Source organism: Sapajus apella, unplaced genomic scaffold (genome assembly GCF_009761245.1).
Source record: "Sapajus apella isolate SASKATOON/1434 unplaced genomic scaffold, GSC_monkey_1.0 scaffold21, whole genome shotgun sequence".
NCBI classification, from domain to species: Eukaryota; Metazoa; Chordata; class Mammalia; order Primates; family Cebidae; genus Sapajus; species Sapajus apella.
The window spans coordinates 7,952,744-7,972,951 of record NW_022436961.1 but is presented as its reverse complement, the minus strand read 5'-3'; the positions used below and the strand labels follow the sequence as shown (position 1 = coordinate 7,972,951).

The 20,208-nt window shown below is 38.8% G+C and overlaps 1 protein-coding gene across 9 annotated transcripts in view; it reads left to right on the top strand.

The window, feature by feature from the left end:
• The window catches only part of UNC5D (unc-5 netrin receptor D), a 559,433-nt gene that overhangs the window by 453,849 nt on the left and 85,376 nt on the right, over window positions 1-20,208 (top strand). For 7 of the 9 annotated variants that reach the window (XM_032288254.1, XM_032288261.1, XM_032288258.1 and 4 more), the window contains one exon: window positions 17,077-17,109. The exons of the other annotated variants lie outside the window; for them this stretch is intronic. In XM_032288254.1, coding sequence (XP_032144145.1) covers window positions 17,077-17,109 — 33 coding nt within the window. The remainder of the gene's footprint in view (window positions 1-17,076; window positions 17,110-20,208) is intronic. 9 annotated transcript variants of the gene reach the window in all.

Below are 20,208 nucleotides of genomic sequence, written 5' to 3'. Positions count from 1 at the left end.
TTTTTATAGCCATAGTAATAACCTTCACTATCAACCACAGATTGGACTTGCACTTGGGGAAAATCTATGGATATCAGGTTTCAATCGTAATTGACTAAGACTTAATCTTACAATTACTGATTGGAAACAGATAATGGTTAGCTCTTAATATAACAGAGAATTGTTATCCAACACACAATTTTTTTTTTTGCATTTGCTTTGTAATAGCTTGTCATTTATCAGTTAAATTAAGAGTTCTATTTAAGACTGAAAGCACTGAAAATGTACTAGCAAGCCTCAATCCTAACTCTGACATCTATCTGAGATGCTATATTAGTCAGGGTTCTCCAGAAACAGAACTAATAGGATATGCACACACATAGAGAAAGAGTGCAATGGAGAGATAAAGATATTTATTATGACAATTGGATCATGTGAGTCTGAAGCCCGGCAAGTTCAAAATCTGCAAAGCCAGAGTCCCAGTTCAGGTCCAAAGATTGGTAGGCTGCTGTGGAACCAGGAACATCTGGCAAGGAGCATTCTCTCATACTCGGGGGAGGCTTGGTCTTTTGTTCTGTTTAGGTCTTCAACTAATTGAATGAGGTCCACCCACATTATGGAGGGGCATCTGCTTTATTGAGTCTATGAATTTAAACGTTAATCCCATCTAAAAACACTCTCACATAACCATCTAGAATAACATATGACTAGATATCTGGGCACCCCATGGCCCAGTCAAGTCAATACAAAGTTACCCATCACAGATGCATATGTACTTTTGTGAAATTAAAACAACTTAATCCTTTCCTATAGTGGAAATAAAACAGGAAGATAGGCTTAGAATGTGTAAAAAGGTCTCTGTTAAATCCTCCCATGAGTTGAAAATGCTACATAATCCTTTTCTTTCTATTCAGTCTATTAATTTCTTCCATTTCCTTTTTCACTTCAGCATATTTTTTTCTAGCCTTCATTGTATGCATATTAGTATATTTGTCAAATGATAAGAGACTTTTGATGGCTATAGTGACTAAAATTTTTGAAGGAAAAAGGGTGAAGTCTATGAGATTATTGATATAATTGAGATATATTTGCATATCAGTAGGAAAGGGATGTGTTCATAAGAGCCCAACACCAGGATGTAGTCTGTCTTTTTAGATAGAAAGTGGCTACCGGTATCAGTAAAAATGAATAATATCAAGCATAATGGTTTGCACCTGTAATCCCAACAATTTGGAAGGCCAGGGCAGGAGGATCACTTGAGACCAAAAGTTCAAGACCAGCCTGGGCAACATAGCCAGACCCTGTCTCTACAAAAAATAAAAATTTAAAAAAATATAAGTCAGCCGGGCACAGTAGCTCACACCTGTAATCCCAGCACTTTGGGAAGCAGAGGTGGGCAGATCACCTAAGGTTGGGAGTTTGAGACCAGCCTGACCAACACAGAGAAACCCTGCTTCTACTAAAAATACAAAATTAGCAGGGCATGGTGGTGCATCCTAGCTACTCGGGAGGCTGAGGCAGGAGAATCGCTTGAACCAGGGAGACGCAGGTTGCATTGAGCTGAGATCATGCCATTGTACTCCAGCCTGGGCAACAAGAGTGAAACTCTGTCTCAAACAAATGAACAAATAAATAAATAAACATCAGTCAGACATGGTGGCTTATGCCTGTAGTTCCAGCTGTTCTGGAAGCTGAGGTGTGAGGATTTCCTAAGCCCAGGAGGCTGAAGCTGCAATGAGCCATGATCACGCTATTGCAGCCTAGTTGAGGCAACAGAGTGAGATCCTGTCTCAAAAAATAATAAAATAAACGTAACATTTCACTATCTCTTCAGGAAGCAATGAACAGCAATCCAGTTAAATGATGCCAACATCACTCTGAGCTTCTCACTGGTACTCTGTCGGAGTTCTCTTGGTGAAAATAGCTGTGCTCTGAGGATCGAGCTCCAGTGAATGCTGGCTTTGATTAAAATAGCATTTGGGAACAGCTTTATGGAGCAGCAACTTTGTTGAAGGATCTAAGTCATATTACAATTTGGGAATTGTCTTCATCCTGACTTTCTTCATTGACATTCAACATGATCCTAAAGCAATTCCTCAATTTCCACCTTCTCTTGGAGTTTTCGCAATGGCATTTCTTGGCTGTCAAATGACCTGCAAGTCTTTAATTTTGCTCAGCCTTCAACAAAATAATCTGGTTTTTCTTTGTTGTCTCTGAGGGCTACATTTCTCTGAAAGATGAAGCTGCCAGCTCTGAATGATCACTTTAATATCTGAGTATTATTGTTGCTTGTTTAGTTGTGACTGGAACAGAGAACTTTTAATGCTACACTGTCAAAGATGGCCACCCCTAGATGCTCTCAACAAGAAAAATAAATACTGCTGGCACACAGTGTCTTATGCCTGTTATCCTAGCATTTGGGAGACCCAGGATGGAGGATCACTTGAGGCTAGGAGTGTAAGACTAGCCTGGGTAACATAGCAAGACCCTGGTCACTACTAAGGAAAAATGGAAAAGTAACCAAGTGTGGTGGTGCATGCCTGTAGTCCCAGCTATTCGGGAGGCTGAGGCAGGAGGATCACTTGAGCCCAGGAGATGGAAGCTGCAGTGAGCTATGATTTCACCATTGCACTCCAACCTGGGTGACACAGGGAGACTCTGTCACTTAAAAATTAAGTAAATGTCCCAAGAGTGGTAAGAAGCAGATTAGGAAATTTTTGTCAATAACAGTGACTCCGTAAATCTAAATTGCAAGCATAAACATGCAGCCTTTATACTAGAGTACTGCTCTTCCAGAGGGAAAAAGGTAATTATGCAGTATGACTGTCAAGAAACAAGATCTTGTAGAACCATATTTTCTGTGCTTGAACACCAGCATCAGGAAGTTTCCTGACCATTGGTCCTTTTCCTTGCTGAACAGAGCTGCCTCTGTGCTCACAGACCACACCCAGAGGGAAATAACCTGTGTATGCCTCATTGACAGGAAGAGAATGGTGAAAATGGTGAGGTGTTCAGTTTGATCCTGAGGAATAAGAGAAGCCAGCTCCCTTTCTCTTCACTCCAGCAGATATAAAGCTAAGGGCATTGGCTTGAGAAGATTAAATGGGTATGCTTCAGAAGGGATTAGCACCTAGATGGCAGTGAGACTAAAGCTAGAGAAATGCCACAGGGGCCTGTGACACAGAGGAGGTCTTCAAGGCTTAGCTTACCTGATAGCTAATCTCTTCCTCTTGTCAAGATGTAACATAGGTTAGCTCAACATTGACAGTTCAAAAACTGAAATATCACTAAAAAACGGTGATTTGTTTCTATTTCTGATGGCTACAGTGATAAGGAAAGTTTGAGTTGATGATTAGGAAACTCCATCAAGGATAAAGACATCTACAGAATAGCAGGTTCAAATAAACATCCCTGAGCTACATCTAGTAATGTAACCACATTGTCTATTGAATGATCTACTTAAGTAACTTAGTAAGCACTTGAAAAGGTGAAACTGTAATCACAGGAAAGCCGTGTTTTCTTTGTTAAGCATTTTCTCTTGGACCATTCTAAACTTCATTGTTATCCATTACAGTAATTACCTGAGTTTCTTCCCTGTGTTTCCTAGGGCACTGAATCAGATAAATCTCATCCTGGAGAGAGCTCTATGCATCTAAAACAACTTACTTCTGTGCTACTGGTTTCATGAAGTACCGCTTTTGTATATAGGATTATAACATATGAGTGCCCCTTTACCAAAACAAAACCTATTGATTCCTTTCTTTAGTCAGAGTCAGAAATCATACTTGACTCACTCTTAAACTTTTTGTTAGACAAGTTCATATTTCAGAACCAGCTGAACCAGCTGCACTGCACAAGTGCTTAATTATAGCATAGTTAAACTCTCTAAAGCCAAGAAATGAAAATGGCATTAGCGAGATAACATACCAACACAGTACATTTTCATGTGGCCATGAAGCATCCTACTGCTTGCTAATTTTCTCAAGTGCTTTTAATTTATATGACATAGTAGGTGCTCCATTTTACATAAAGACTTTTTCCTAGAAATAATAGTTTGCTTTTCTGCATAACAATTGATTAATTCAGAATTTGCTTTCATGTATACTGCATAGCAAATGTGGATATAATATTGCAGACCCACAGGAGTCGTAAGAATGTAGATTTGGGCACACGCGGTGTCATTAGCAGCTTAGCAACAATACCTTCCCCATGCCCCAATAAACACTTTCCCATTATGGGACCCAATATGAAGACCAGTGAGGAACAAGCTTTAACAAGACAGAGTGGAGTGGCTCAGGACTGAAGTTTCCATTATGCTTAATTAAAAAGAAAATAAAGCAGAGATGGCGCAATATTCATGTGTCTTAGTGAAGGCTTTAAAAACAATTTTTTTACAAAGCTAGAACTGTCATTATTGTGCCTCTTGATGGGCATTTGCACTCAAATGCCATATCCTGAGTGGATTGGACGTAAACAAGATCAAGAATAAAATACATGCAACAAATTACCATAATGCTTCTCCCTTTGTTACCCGCCCACTGTTGACTTTTCTGTTTTTATGCCTCCTTAACGAAAAGAAAAAGACATCTGATTCTTTTTTTGAATGTGATCTCCCTTTTCAATGAAGACTGGCCTTCATCCATTGGTTTATGATTGATGTATATTTCATAAGCTATAAAAAACCTGTGGCCTTTCTTACCAACCTGGTCTGAAACACTTAAGATACCTTTTTTCATCCAGGAAACTTTTTCTGTTGTCACCATCTTCTCTTTATTTTGTCATGGATCTATGCTACAGGTACATAGCCAGGACTGAGGAGCCTAGGTAAAAAATCCTTTCTCAGCTAACAGAAATGAAGGCAGATATTCTGCTTGTCTTTGTCTTCCTCTCCTTCCACCTACTTTTTCCATTGCTACCCACTCCCCTCCCCCTGACCCCGGCCTACAACATATTTCAATATGTACTTTTCCACTATACTTGCATTCTTTTGGTGAAATTAGACAAGAATTGCTACGTAGCACTTCAGAAATACAGTCTCTGCAAGGTTGTTTCTCTCAAGCGCATCTTAACTTTGTTCATTTTATGAAAGAAATCGAAATAAAACCCCTCCACTGTAAGCAAGGGCTCTAAAACTGAATTTGGGCAGCTGGAGAGCAGGATGTATGTACCTCCAGATCTCATTACTTAGAGAGCAAGGAAAAAGACTAAAGCAAAACAGAGTAAAACAAACACAAACCCAAGAAAACTACACAAGCAGATAAGGACAAGTCCCTGTGATGCTGTAAACTGGAGACAAACCCATTAGGAAGCTTAAAAATATTTCTCAAATTATAATCTTAGAACCAGATCATTGGTGAGAGTGCAAATCCATAACAAAGAAGACTTTTATAGATGACATCCCCGAGAAACACTGAACTGGGAACTGTTGGAAGGTACAGAGGTCAAGCTTCAGAGAGGCGGGCCCAGGTTGGGCCTGCATTGATCTGGCATTGAGAACACAGGCTAAATAGCCTTCAGAGCTCCTCTGTGACTGAGTTGAAACCAGCTATTCTCTTTTTGAGGTACTCAAAATGGACAGGAACCTAGAATTGGAAGAAATGAATGAAATGAGCCTGTTGGATGTGAATATTCCCCCCTTAGGTGAAAGATAGGTTGAATTCTCAGGGTTCTGCAGTGAGATTGTTTGAGTTTGAATTCTGATCACAATACTTTGAGCAGGAGCACCTTGAAAAACTGTCTTAATTTCTCTAAGCTTAAATTTTCTCATCTATAAAATAAAAATGATGACAGTGTCTATTACAACGGTTCTTTGTGAGAAGATAAACTAATCTGAGTAAAGCATTTTCGCTCCATAGTAAGCACCCCGTTATACAAAATAGTAATAACTATAGGGGATGTGTATGTGGTATTTTTTTTTTGTTTGAAACAGAGTCTCACTCTATTGCCCAAGCTGGAGTTCAGTGGCACAATCATAGCTTACTGTAGCCTCAAACTCCTGAGCTCAAGTGATCCTCCCACCTCAGGCTCCCGAAGTGCTAGGATTATAGGCATGAACCAGTGTGCCCAGCACATGTGTGTGTGTTCTAATAAAAGAATTCTTGGGGCAGAAAAAATTATGTTTTCTATGTTCTTCAAGAGTAGCAACAGTATGATACTTTCTATATTCCATTAAAACTTTCCCTAATACATCTGGTTAAGATAGTATCTAATGAAATAAAATATACTTATCATTAAAATCTATAGAAGACATTCTTTATACATTCATTACATCCTTTATACAAACCATTCTTGAGCAGTAATTTGAGAAATACTGTCAGTTGTCAAAGAGTTTAGGAGAACTCTAAGAGTTCACAGGGACTTTTAAACTTTCTGTCAGACAAAAGTATCAATATCCTTTCCTAGAACTTCTCATAAGTAGCTGAATGAACTACTCTCCATTGGCTATCCTTCCTCTGCTCAGATGGTAGGATTTGGTCCGAGAAGGTGACAGACCGGGGGAGCTATAAGGTCTCAATAATTTCTAAAATTGTTTGATTATAACCAACAGTTAAAAACAGCTCAAAGTCATACACTGTTGTGCACACCTATATAGCCCCAGCTATTCTAGAGGCTGAGGCAGGAGGATCACTTGAGGCCTATGATTCAAAGCCTGTAGGTTCAAGGCTATAGAGTGCCATGACTGTGCCTGTAAATAGCCCACTGCACTTCAACCTGGGCCACACAGCAATACTCTCTCTCTTAAAAGTAAAATAAAAAAAAAAAAAAACTCTCAAGAGAAACTCAGGAAAGGGAAGGAAGAACAGCTGAACCACAGGTGAGGAAATCAGTTCTCACCATACTAAGAGTAGCATATACAAGCTTCTCTCCTCACCATGTTGAGAGTAGGAGATATACAAGCTCCTGTCATTCATAAGAAATACATTTTTTTCTGACAACTTGGGCAGAAAATACTTTTTATATTTTTCCTTCCTTATTTATTTATTTAGTTATTTGAGACAGAGTCTTGCTCTACCAGGCTGGAGTGCAGTGGCATAATCTCAGCTCACTGCAACCTCTGCCTCCTGGGTTCAAGCAATTCTTTCATCTCAGCCTGCTGAGTAGCTGGGATTATAGAGGCCTGCCACCATGCCTAGCTAATGTTTATATTTTTAATAGAGATGGGGTTTCACCGTGTTGGCCAAGCTGGTCTCGACCTCCTGACCTCAGGTGATTTGCCCACCTTGGCCTCCCAAAGTGCTGAGATTACAGGTGGTAGAAAATATTTTTTATAAAGCAAATCCTAATTTGTCAACCAAAAGTAAAAAAAAAAATTTTTTAATGGAGTCCAGAGAAACAAAACCCAACAACATACATACTACTAGAGTGTATTGCAATCTATAGATTCCAGGATTGCCATTCTGTTACGAACCAGTTCCAGAACAGTGACTTGTTACATGCCTGGGACTCTCTTATTCTATATTCCCAGATTCCAAAATTAGCAATCTTGCCATATTTATTTATTTATTATTTTTATTTTTTTTTTTTTTGCTGTTAGTAATGATTGATATCCAAGATCCCTTTCAGTCAGGATGTTTCCAAAATTCTGGCTTTCTGTCATATAAAGCAAACTCTCCTCATTTCATTAGTTCTGTAAATTATAAATTTTACATTTGCAGTGTAATTAATCAGGATTCGACAGCATAAAACCCTGGGCAAGAAATATTAGTCTGGACTAGAGAAAAATTTAACGTCTGAGATCATTGAGTGGTTTGGCTATAAAAGAAGTGACAAGAACCCAATCAGGGCAGTGATTTAAAACTGAGTAATCTACTGTTGTAAAAAACCCACTGGCCTCTGGGGTGTGCTGAACAAGCCAAATTAATTGAGATAAATGAAACCTCTTTGTTTTGATGCCACCTTTTCTCTTTAAATTACTAACTAAATACACAGCTCTTCAAGATCATTATGAAAGGTGATAAATAGCATAAAAATAATGATAATGTCTATTGATGATGTTAGTATCAACTCCATTAACCCTGCCCTTCCCCTTTCTCCAGAGCTTCAGTGCTGTGAATAAGAAAAGACCTGGCCTTGCTTACATATGTTTAGTACAGAACAATGTTAGTGTTCAGCGGAATGGAAAATTGCCATGATCATTCAGAAAGCTATCACAAGGTACTAAAAAGAGCTGTAAACAAGGAGTCAGGAGCCCTAGTTCCCAGTTCAGATATTTTGTTAACTAGTACGTTAACTTGGGCAAATCTTATAATCTTGCATCTTGTGCCTGTAACTGTAAAATGAGTAAATTTGGCAAGAAGATCACTAAGTTTTATTTTAGCTTAAAAACTTGAGATAGATACACACATCTCTCTGTCTCTCTATCTGTATATACATATATACACACACTACATAAGCACATTAAAATAGATACACATGTAAAACATGAACATAATACATTGCAGCTATATATTTACCAGATTCCAGATATTATATGTACACACACATATTATATATACACACACACACACACACACACACACACACATACATTATATAATATGAAAATAATACCACTGACATCTCAGTGACTTCAGATTATGTGTTTTTTAATGAGTTTTGAGGAGAAGTTTATTCTGATTCATTTGCACCTAAAATCAGCCATTTGAGTCATTATTACATGAAGTGAGTTGGGTAACTTTTAGATGTGAAACAAATTGCCCTACCCCAACAAAACAAGTTGCTGGCCTCAACTAGGGACTGACTTATCAAATCCAACTTCTTTAGCATTGCACTCCAAACTCCTCATCGAGAAGCCACAATGTCCTATGAATTCGTGTAGGACATAGGAAATTGATGAATCTCGACTTTGTAATATTTGTGATTGAAATTATATACACTGTATAAGGCTTAACAGTTCCCATTCACCTGACAGATATTTATTGAGTACCTGCTATATTCTATTTATTGTTCTAGGTACTGGAAATAGATAAACAAGGCAGATGTAGACCCTATGTACAGTTAGTTTGGTCGGCAATGTTAGATAAATATTTGGGCTAGTGTGAGGACTAATGAAGCTGAAAAACAATTTGGAAGTCGAGGGTCCTCAATTTATAATTTCCCTTTAAGCATTTTTTAATGAGTCAGGACTCATAGCCTCATATCAGTTAAGTATTTTCTTAGTCATCATAACAAACTCTCCCAAATCTCAACCCCCACCATCTTCCCTCTCCAAACTTCCCTACCTCCCTCCTGAGCAATTTAAGGAACAACCCTTGACACAGCAGGAAGCCACTGTGACCCTCTGGGTAAGGCTGGCACTTACAAATAGGATTCCTTTTTTTATAACTGTATTGAGTTATAGTTGACAGTTAAAAATTGTATACATTTAATTTGCACAGCTTGATGATCTGATCTGTGCGCTTGTACAATAGTTGCCGCATCAAGCTAATTAGCATATCTATCACCTCACATAGCTCCTATTTTTTTTTTTTTTTTTTTTTACTGCATGTGTGGTGAGAACCTTTAAGTCTTGCCCTCTTAGCATATTTGAAGTACACCGTACAATATTGTTAACGGTAGTCACATTGTTTCACATTAGATTTCTAGGACTTCTTTATCTTGCCTAATTAAACTTTATACCCCTTGACCAATATCTCTCCATGTCCTCCATCCCAGCCTCAGCCCTTGGCAACCACCATGCTACTGTCTGTTTCTATGAGTTTGGTATTTTTAGATTCCTCATTTAAGTGAGATCATATACTATCTATCTTTCTGCATCTGGCTTGTTTTACTTAGTGTATTCTCCAGGTTAATCAGTGTTGTTGAAAGTGGCAGGATGGCCTTCTCTTTTAAGGTGAATTATATTTCATTATGTGTATATATTACATTTTCTTTATCCATTTATTTATCAACAGGCATTTAGGTTGTTTCCATATCTTTGCTATTGTAAATCACATGGCAGTAAACATGGGAATGTGGATAGCTCTTCAATATATTAATTTCATTTTGATATTTTTAAATGATTTTAACTATTTGAATATTACTCTTGCCTCAGCAATTATCATGACATTAACCAATACATGATTCTCTTAAGCTTAAATTATAGAATCTGGACATTTTTTGTTCTGTTTTGAATATATACATATATATTTCTATTAAATGGAAGGTAGGGGATCAAAGCAAAAGAATTCATAGGCTAGAAAAAGGACTTTCTTATGCATCTTCCCTTGGAGGAGAAGCAGAGTTGGAAGCATTGCATTTTATCATTTTGACGCTAATTATTGATAAAAATGTCTTATAGATATGGGCTTAAAAGTGTTTGCAGTGGTCCAAGAGATATTTTTCTCTGTATATTCATCACAAAAACAAACTAACACACATGGAATCAGTAGGAATGGATAGAAATCACAATGAAGTTGGTATCAATCTAGAAGTTTCAATGATTGAGCTCAAAAGTAAAATATGCAAATTCATTAAGCACGCTTATTTGTCCAGGCCACTCCCAGTTTGAAAGAAAAAGGGGGAAGACTACATCTTCTAAATGCACATTAATTATATGCTTTGACTAAGGGCAGTTCTGGAAGGTCATTGTTATCAGAAGTGACAGCCATGAGCCATCTGTTTTGGTACCCTCCTGACTTAATCTAATTAACATGATGGGATCTTGAACAATGCATAGGTAGAAGATGTCAATAAAACAGTTTTTCATTTACTAATGTGCATCTCAACTCATAGGACTTGTTATTTAGGTGGGTGTTTTTGCCATTCAGCACTGGAATCCCACTAATTACTCATATTTCTCTGGGGAAACCAGTGATTTCTCTAACAGACATCACCAATTGGAAAATTCCAGGAGGAATCTCTAAAAAGTTAATATTTTCTGTGCTTGTCCTCCATGAGTATGCTCAGATTGCATTTTAAAAGGGGTAATAGATCTTGTGATGTCTATACAGGCTGGAAAGCTATAGGGAGTGGGGTTGGAATGAGAAAGCAAGAACTGAACTAACCCAGTAATAAGTGGAATAAATATGGCCTCTGAAGAGTCATTGCTGAGCAAGATCTTTAAAAATGAACTGAAAAGAAAAATGTAATAAGGTAACTAAAAAGTGTCAAAGCTAGAGATGTGTTATATTTTATGCTCTTTTGATATTTCTGCATTTTTAATCACTGAAATAGTTTTAGGATGTATACAAGAGCTGGAGGTTGTTTTCCTGCATGTTCTACTACCTAAATGAACTTTGAACACTCAGAGGAGAACAGAATCCCCACTTGTCATTGTCTCCCTGACATATTCCAGCGTAGCACTGTTGCCAATGCAAAGCAGGCCTCATGTTTGTCTAATTATCCTTCACTGCTAATACAAGGCCTATCTGCCAGGCCCTGGGATTTCCTGCAGCCTTGGACAGCATTCAGAGGGCATAGCACCAGCTCTTAATTATTTCTAGTTATGGGGGGAGAGGAAAAGCATCAATACATGAAATACACTGACAATCAATAACCTCAATCTCTCTTCTACCAGTCAGCAAATAATCAAGCAAATAGCTCTTAATTTCATCCCCCCTTCTCTTTTTCTTGCTGTGACTCTGTGGTCACAGTGTCACACAAATAAGCATTTAAATATGATTTACATGTTAGAGACCCATAACTGACAATGATTTTTTAAAGTATAAAATATATCAAATGAACATTTGTGATATTAATTTTTGGAAAAAAAAACACATCGTGTTTTTGTTACTATAAGTAAGACAAACTGTCAGAGAGGGACACAATGCCTGAAAATGGAGTAATCTCCAGAGATTTCAGGAAATAATCAAATTGATCTTTGCCATGGAGTCAGGAAACCTTTCTAGAAGGGCTTCCCAAGGTGAGGCAACAGCCTGGATAAAAGCTTTGAGTTGACCCTGGAGAGAGTCAATAGATTTATCAGACTAGTGCATAGATTTTTACTGAGGTGCACCAGAAATTAAGTCATTTCTGGCACGATGGGACCAGTAATGCAAGAGCATAAAGGTAGGCAGAACAGCTGGCCACGACTCGGAGGCAATGTGGAGTGATGGTAGATTCTTGCACACTAACACTAGAGAATTATTGCAACACATAAGGAAATAAGCCAGAGAATAGATAGAAAAGGCAGACTATTCCACAGACTTCAGAATCAACTCCTAAATCATTTAAAAGTACAAAGTATGTGGAGGGTAAATTAAAATACAAAACAGTTAGCAAATATGTTTTTGGGGGTGGCAAAGGTTTCAAAGCATATGATTTATGAAAAACAAAAAAAGTGGTCTTTGGAAGTAAAACTATGGTATATGACTAGTCTAGTGAAATTAAAAAAAGGTAAACATTGACTGTAATGATGCATTTGAATTGCTACTGGGAAGAGAGTTGCTGTCCCACTGGGTATTTAGTCTACATTTAAGCAACCCTACTAACTGAATCTTAAAAATGACATAGATCCAGGTATCAGGCAGATCTGTGCAGTATTCAAAACTAATGAGAGGGGATTTCAAGTAATCACCACCTATAGATTTTGAGGAGCAGCCCTCTGTCTGCAGCCCTCACTCTGTGGTTGGAGATGAACCCATCTGTCCACAAGTGCCATCTCCCCCCAGGCCTGCTCTCTGCAGTCCCAGGGATGTGGGCTGCATGCAGCTGACCACATTTGTTCTCTAGTAGAGGCTGGATGTGGGTGGATGGGTAGGGATGAGGATATAAATAGCTCCTAAGAACAATGGATACCATGGAAATGCTTCAGGAGCATGGAATATAAAAAAGGAAGCAAGAAATTAAAGGTGAAAAAGAAATGAATCATCACCAAAAATAAAAAGTAGATTGTTCTCTCTGTCCATCATGTAGATATATACCTCCCTCTCTCATATACATACAGGCAGACACAAAGCAATATGTGCCTTACAGTACTAAGTGACAAAAGCAGATTACAGAATATATAAAGACAATTCCACGTTTGTGTAGGTAAAAATGACAAATCACTGGAAATTTTATGTAGTCTCATATCTATAAAATCATAGGGGATAAAGACGTAGGCTTGTATATATAAATTAACCTTAACAGTGGTTATCCCTTGGTGCTGGAATTATTCCTTTTATCCCTTTGTGATTATCTATATACGTATTTTTTTTTATTTTGGATACAGCAACTGCCTTGTAACTGTGTAAATATAAAAATGAAATAAAATGAAAAAGGTAAAATGTGACCATTTAAAACACTTAAAAATGTTTGCATTTTAACTTGTAAATACACAAAAAGATGGTGAGACTGAGTTATAATTTATTATCAATTTCCATTTACTCAGAAGGTTCCAATCAGTATATGTTAGAACCTGGGAAAACTGCTATGATTTTTTTTTTCCCCAAACTATAGCTCAGCTTCCACTGGCTCAAAATTGCAACATCTCTCACCTGCAAGATATAGGAGAGACCCTTCTAAGGCCATTTGTATACCATAGCTAACTACCCTAAGGCCTCTTAGGGAGGCAGAGACTAAAACTGACCACACAGATCTCAGATGTGTTGCCTGGAAGTGATCGTAATCACAAAAACTCAAACCTCAAATGATCAAGATCTCTTGGAATAGGGCCCAGGTATGAGTATTTGTTTAAAAATCTCCCCAGGTGATTCTAATATGCAGCCAACATTAAGAACCATGACCCTAATGGATTAATTTACTAAGGGTCATTTGAACTTGTCCTTTGGAGAGAGGTAAAATTAAAGCAGTCGCTCACCCTGAGCCTTGTGAGAAACTGATTATGCAAACAGAATAAAAATCATAGCACACAGAGTGGGTACTCCTTGGAAAGTTAGTGAAGTCAGTGGGTAGCCCTCTCTTGTGCTTACTGTAGACCAATCTCGATCAGATATTTCTTGGGAAAATGCTCTAAGTTAGCAGATTCCTGTCAAGGTACCATTATTTTACAAAACACGGCAGAATCAAATTTTGATGCTAATAGCAGAGAACTAAAGTTCTCTTGGGCACCAGAGGTTTCCAGCCATTTCCATAGGAGGATACACATTGATACGAGACATGATGGACCCTAGCACAACAAGTCCCACTGTAGAGCAGTGACCATTTGAATAATTTTTACTCTGCTTTAGGACATCATTGTGAGTGGATTCTTGTAGAATGTGAAGGCAAGGGAGCACGCATTCTGGCCCCTGCCCTACTTTTTAACATATCAGAAAACTGAACTTTTGCCTTGCGTTGGTCTCATAATAGCAGAGGCCGGGACTAGATACAAGTTTTAATGTGTATTCAAGAATCCCCCAATTTCACTAGAATTTCTTATTTGGAGTTGTGACTTCTCTACAAGCAGCAGCACAAACAGGCATTTTTTTTTTTTTTAACTCTGATGATGATCATGATAATCCTAACAGGTTGAAATTGTGTCATTAGCTATCGTTTATTACATTTATTGATGACAAACATGTGCTAACCCTATGCTGCATGGATTTCCAGTTATCATGCATAATCATCAGTAGCAACCTTTAGTGGGAAGTTTTATTCCCATTTTGCTGTGAGACCACTGAGGTTACACAGACAGAACAGAGACAATTGAAGGTTTAAATCCAGTTCTGATCCTGAGTCTACTAATGCCATCAAGCCACAATGCCAATAACAGTGACTCCAGAGCTAGGTGAGAGGGGGAAATGCCTCACTCATGCCCCATGTGCCCTTGTTGCCCTTGATGCCCTTGATTTCTGTGTCTCAAGTCCAAGTCCACAGCCCTGGGCTTTTCAGCCACAGTCATTCATTCATTCTTTCAGAGCTATACCTGATAGAACTCTACTACTCCAATATTTTCATAGCCTGGCTATATTAGATTTATTTTTCTGGTGCGTAGTTATATATCTCACCCTGTTTTTAATGGAGTTTCATTTTGTTCTCCAATGTAATCTTTGTTTCTGTGGTTTAGAAGAAAGAAAATACTGTTAAGCTCAGTCAGAGTTCTAAACAGATGTTCTACATGTCTCCTTGTGTAGTTGTAGCAATGCATCACTTTCAGACATCTCAGCCTTGGCCTGCCAGCCTCACTCTGCCCCATGCCAAATGCTTTCAAATACCGTGCAATAAGCAAAAACTGAGGTTAGCTTAAAACCACCAGTCATTTTATTCTGATTCTTGAATGCATTAGCATCTGGACTTCGGGAGGGACCACCTGCTCTCAGGAACACTAGTGCTGTCACATCTGTTCAGTAAGGGGAAAGCAAATGTTCTCTGTTTTAAGAAATCTGACTATGGTCATATCGATATAAACAAGTTATTACTTTTATAAGGATTTTTCTTTTTAAAGAAAGATTTGGCAGAAATTACCTTTTACCATCTCACTTTGCTTTTCTATTTTAAAAAACAGTGGCCCAGGCTAGGTGTGGCTACTCACGCCTGTAATCCTAGCACATTAGGAGGCAGAGGTGGGTGGATCACCTGATGTCTGAAGTTCTAAACCAAGCTGACCAATATGGTGAAACTCTATCTCTACTAAAAATACAAAATTAGCTGGGCATGGTGGCACATGCCTGTAACACCAGCTACTCGGAAGGCAAGGCAGGAGAATCGCTTGAGCCCAGGAGGTAGAGGTGGCAGTGAGCCAAGTTCACACCACCGGACTCCAACCTGGGCAACGAGAGCGAAACTCCATCTCAAAAAAAAAAAAAAAAAAAATGGTGGCCCATTTCCAGGAGTGTGATTTGCACACATCTTGTGAAAGTTACTTCCACAACAAATCAGATGGCAAAACACACTGGAGCTGCATTTATAGCACACTGCATTCACATAATACAAGAGTATTCTGTAGAAACCATGTTAAATGCAGTAATGAGTTAGCATGAGAAAGAGTCTATGGAGAACTCAAGAGAGCTGTGTTGATCTGCCTGGGAGGGGTGATGGTGCAGTCAGTCAGATAATATATAAGTTTTCAAATGTGTACTGTGCCGGATTTGCTTCAGTTAAAAACATAATCCAAAATGACAATCTCACCTAACGCAGCTCACCTTCAGGTAAACAGAGAAGGGGATTGCATGGGGTCCCTCTACCACTGTGTGAGTCTGTAAATGATTAGCAGCAGCCTGGACCCCTGTCTACCTCATCTGATTAGACAGTGCCTGACTGGACAGTGCCTCATCTAAACCCTAAGAAGGGACTAATGAGAAGGCGGAAACACCATGCAGATCTTCTGGAATCTTGGCATAGTGTCTGAAGGGCAGTCACCTTGGGTTCCTGCACTGTCGTGGAGTTGTGTTACCAGGTCGGGGGAATGGGGAGAAGAGGGACTGTGGTGTGACACAGAATAAGCCACAGAGGCCCAGTCTCAAGGTGACCTGTAAGATTAGATCATTTTAGTGTTGGGAGATGGGACAGGAGACAGTGAATGGGGGACACTGGGGGCACTGAGAAAATTCCTCAGCTGAGCTCTGACTCCTTTGGCCCTGCTGAATGCCTTTTCTCTTTATCTACCTCATCTGATGGGTGCACTGCTAAATCCATGATTATAAAATGACACCTTTTCCAACGAGAGAGATGGAACAGATTTTAGCAGATAATGGAGATGCAAAACAAACAAAAAAGAGTGATTTCTTAAAAACAAAGCTCTAATGCGTTCACTGTGCCACACCCATACCTGATAAGAATGGATAAACAGGCAGAGTTGGGGACTTTTTAATCCAGGCTATGATTACTGCAAACCAAGGCAGGATCCCGTTAAATATTTATTTGCTGGTTCATTTTTCTATCATTCAGAGTGAAACGGCATCCCTTACCTGAGCAGGCTTCTGGTCGTATATGATACAGTGACAGGCTGAAAGCTCACTGCTCTCCTGATGCTGATAAGAATCTAGCAAACACAACAGAGAGAAATGCTAGTAAACCCACAGGAAAATAAATTTTTAAATGATGAAGTAATCCTATTTTTTTTTTTTTATTTTTCAAAAGAGAACCTTTTTTAAAAAAAATAGAATGAAAAAAACTATGGACAGTGCCATTCCTGTTGTCCATAAAAATGGAGAAAATGTTTTATTTATAGAGGTAGATACAAAGTGATACAGAAAATATATCTGCTCCATGTAAATTTATTAAATGCAACTTTCTTTTTCTCTTTCTTTCTTTTAGATAAAAAACCTCTTCATGAAATAAAACCCCAAAGTAAGTTATTTTTCCTCTTGTGAATATAATTTATTCTCATATTTGCTGCCTTGCTGTTGTATTTGTTCAGGAGCTGAGCAGAACTGAAGTTCCTATGAAAGATCCAGGGCTTTTGGGGCCTCTCCTCATTGAGTTCAGAGTCACATATCAGAGGTTTAAATCCAAACGGAATATGCACACCCCTCTCCTGCCTCCCAGTAAAAGTAAATCTCTGCTCTTGATTCTTTCTGCCTCTAAGTCCATTTCTCTGCAAATGTCATCTAGGATTCTTATTTCTGAAGAGATTTGTCACATCAAAATTAATAAATATTTGTCAGTACACACTTTCTTAGAGCAGCCTTGGGCAAAAGCCTGACTACAGGTCTCTCCACCTAGCAGGAGGAGGGGGTGCACCTGAGAGCACAAACCCAACATCTTATCTCCTGTGGAATCCATGGCAACTGGGCAGATTAGGACCCAGAACTACATGGTGAAATAATTATGAGCTGAGGATTGGGATGTTGGTACTGGCTTAGGCTCTTTGTCCCAGGCTTGCTTCCCAGAGAGGTCTTTGCATCTTCTTCATTTTATGCTTCCTGTAGAGTTGGAGAAAGGAGATGGCTGGAATGGCTAGCAATACGGCATGTGACCTTATGTTCTTTGGTATCACCTTTTAAACTTCCCAATTTCCAGGCTGTATCAAGAAAAATCAGAATTTAAGGTGGAGGGTTTTAGGATCCAGGAATCTCTATTTTTCAGAGCTCCTCAGGTGATTCCAAGGTGCAGGTGAGGCTGAGAACCATGGTCTTGGAAACATGTTTCTCAAAAGATAGATCAGAATCCACATGCATCAGAATCTCCGGGTGTGGCCAGATCTTGTTAAATTAAATCTGCACCACCTCAGGACAGAATAAGTAAATTTGAATTCCAGGCTGACGATCTCCTAAGCGTCTATGTGTTCATATGTTCCCCAAATCATTCTCATACATCAGAAATTTGTAAAGCATGTTAGGGAAAGTTCAAGATACTGGAGCAATATTAATACAGCTCTCATCAATAGAAGATTAAACAACTGCCTGGCTGGTTTGGTTTGCAAAGCTTGTGAAAGATGTCCCTGCCTAGCATCGCTCATTCTAGTATAAACTGAATGACTTTTGATCTTTTAAATCCTAGGGTATTAAAATTCAAAGAGCTTGGAAGAGTTAATAGCTACTATGAGCTAACTTCTTTGAGAGAGTTAAGACCCTGTGAGAATAGACAGAAATAGGTAACTTGGGACAGGGGGTCACAAGACATGAGGGAAAAATCCCGTAAAGCCATTTTGTTCCTATTTCCTGATGTTGCTTCAGGAAGGCTGGAGATACACAGGCATCATTACTTGCAGGGTCAGAATTTTGGAAAACAACAAAAATGAACATTTAAACTTCTTTCCCTGCTGTCTGCTGCCCATTTTTTTTTTTTTTAAATCATTACTACTTAAGTATTGGCTCTCTGATACCGTGCTTGTTTGACTTTGAATTTATGGGAAGACCGAGTTTGGGGTTACCTGCCTGTGTGTGTTCATGTGTCTGTGCATTGAGGGAGAGAGAAACAGGTCACTGAATATTTGGCCTGCACTTGTGTCAAGACTCTCAGGAGGACAGGTAGAGTAAGGGGACTCTTAACTTTCTTGTGGCCACATGGTACATGCTGTCCACTGATTCTGTCATATAGCACAAAAAAGATCATAGGTATCCGTGTGGTGGCCAATGTGAGAGTTACTTAGAAATGCATGTGTGTGTGTTTTTAAAATTAATTTCATGCTTAGTTTGTGAGTACTGTGCCATCCTAATTTGGTTACATCTGTACTTCCAGCCATAAACCCCACAGAAGCTATTCCCAGTCCTTAGGGACTTCATCATTAGTTTTTGCTTGGGGTTCTCGCTCCTGAGCACCATGCTTAATTGCTGGATACTGCAACGGAATCGCTTAAACTGTTTTAATTTGTGATTTCTCTAAAAATAAGGCCTTAGCGAATCAATGTGATTGCAAAAGGCTCCCAGAGGAATCCATTCGGGGTTCTGTAAGCTGCATGGTTAGGAGTGTATTATACAAATTCAGGCTGCAGTTGTTCAGTGAAAGAGGGGCTTAGTCTGAGACTACATGAATCATCACTGATGCAAAATCAAAGTCAATTATGAAGATAATTGAGAAACAACCTGTGCCTATATATAGCTGTACACATGATCTTCCATAAGGCCTGGCAGATAGAAAATATCACTCAGAGCTCTGCATAGAGTGCTCCATGAGCACGCAGGCAGAGGCACAAGCTTAGAGTTGTGGGGAGGTATAAAAAGAAAGGGAAGTCTTAAGATATCTGTTGGCAAATCATAATGACAAACTGGGGAAAATAGGTGCACTGCATAGCTCGTGAAAGCACTTATTGTAAATGAGATAATTTAATCAATTACGTTTCCTAATGTACTAAACCGAATGTTTCATTTTCTGCTTCTGCACATCTTAAATTATCTTCAGGTGCTTTATGAGATTTAATCATAGTTAATAGAAACTTCATTACCATCAAATGTGCTTTCAATAAATGTTGTGTAACAATGTCAGGAGGTACAGTAAAATGTAGTAGGTTCTGAATGGCAAACACGCACCCCCAGAGTCAAACTGAAAAATGGTTGCGTTCAGACAATAAGACTCCTTGGAGGGTTGGAGTATGCCATTTTCTGAAAGGCTGTGAGCTTCTGAGTAGCAGCTGGTTTGGTACGTTTACCTGAAGGGTTGAAAAGGATTTAGCTTTTCCCTGGAAAATAACTCATATTACACAGTCTCTCTGTGTCTCCTTTCCATGCAGTTGTGTACCTAATAGAGATTAGTCCTCAGCATAAACTCAGTTAATAGTTCTAGAGCCGGCTACCTCCAGGACTTTTTCAGTTGAATATGTACTAATAACCTTACTCTCAACTTTTTCAGAGTTGAATTTATCCTTCTCTCTCCCTGTCTTTAGTGCATTCCTCTTCCTATCTTCTCTATTTCAGGGAACAGAATACCATCGACACAGTGTGTAGGGCAGAAACTTGGAAAGCCTCCTAGATCTTTCTTAGGGATCTAGGCAGAAAAAGGAAGATTTCC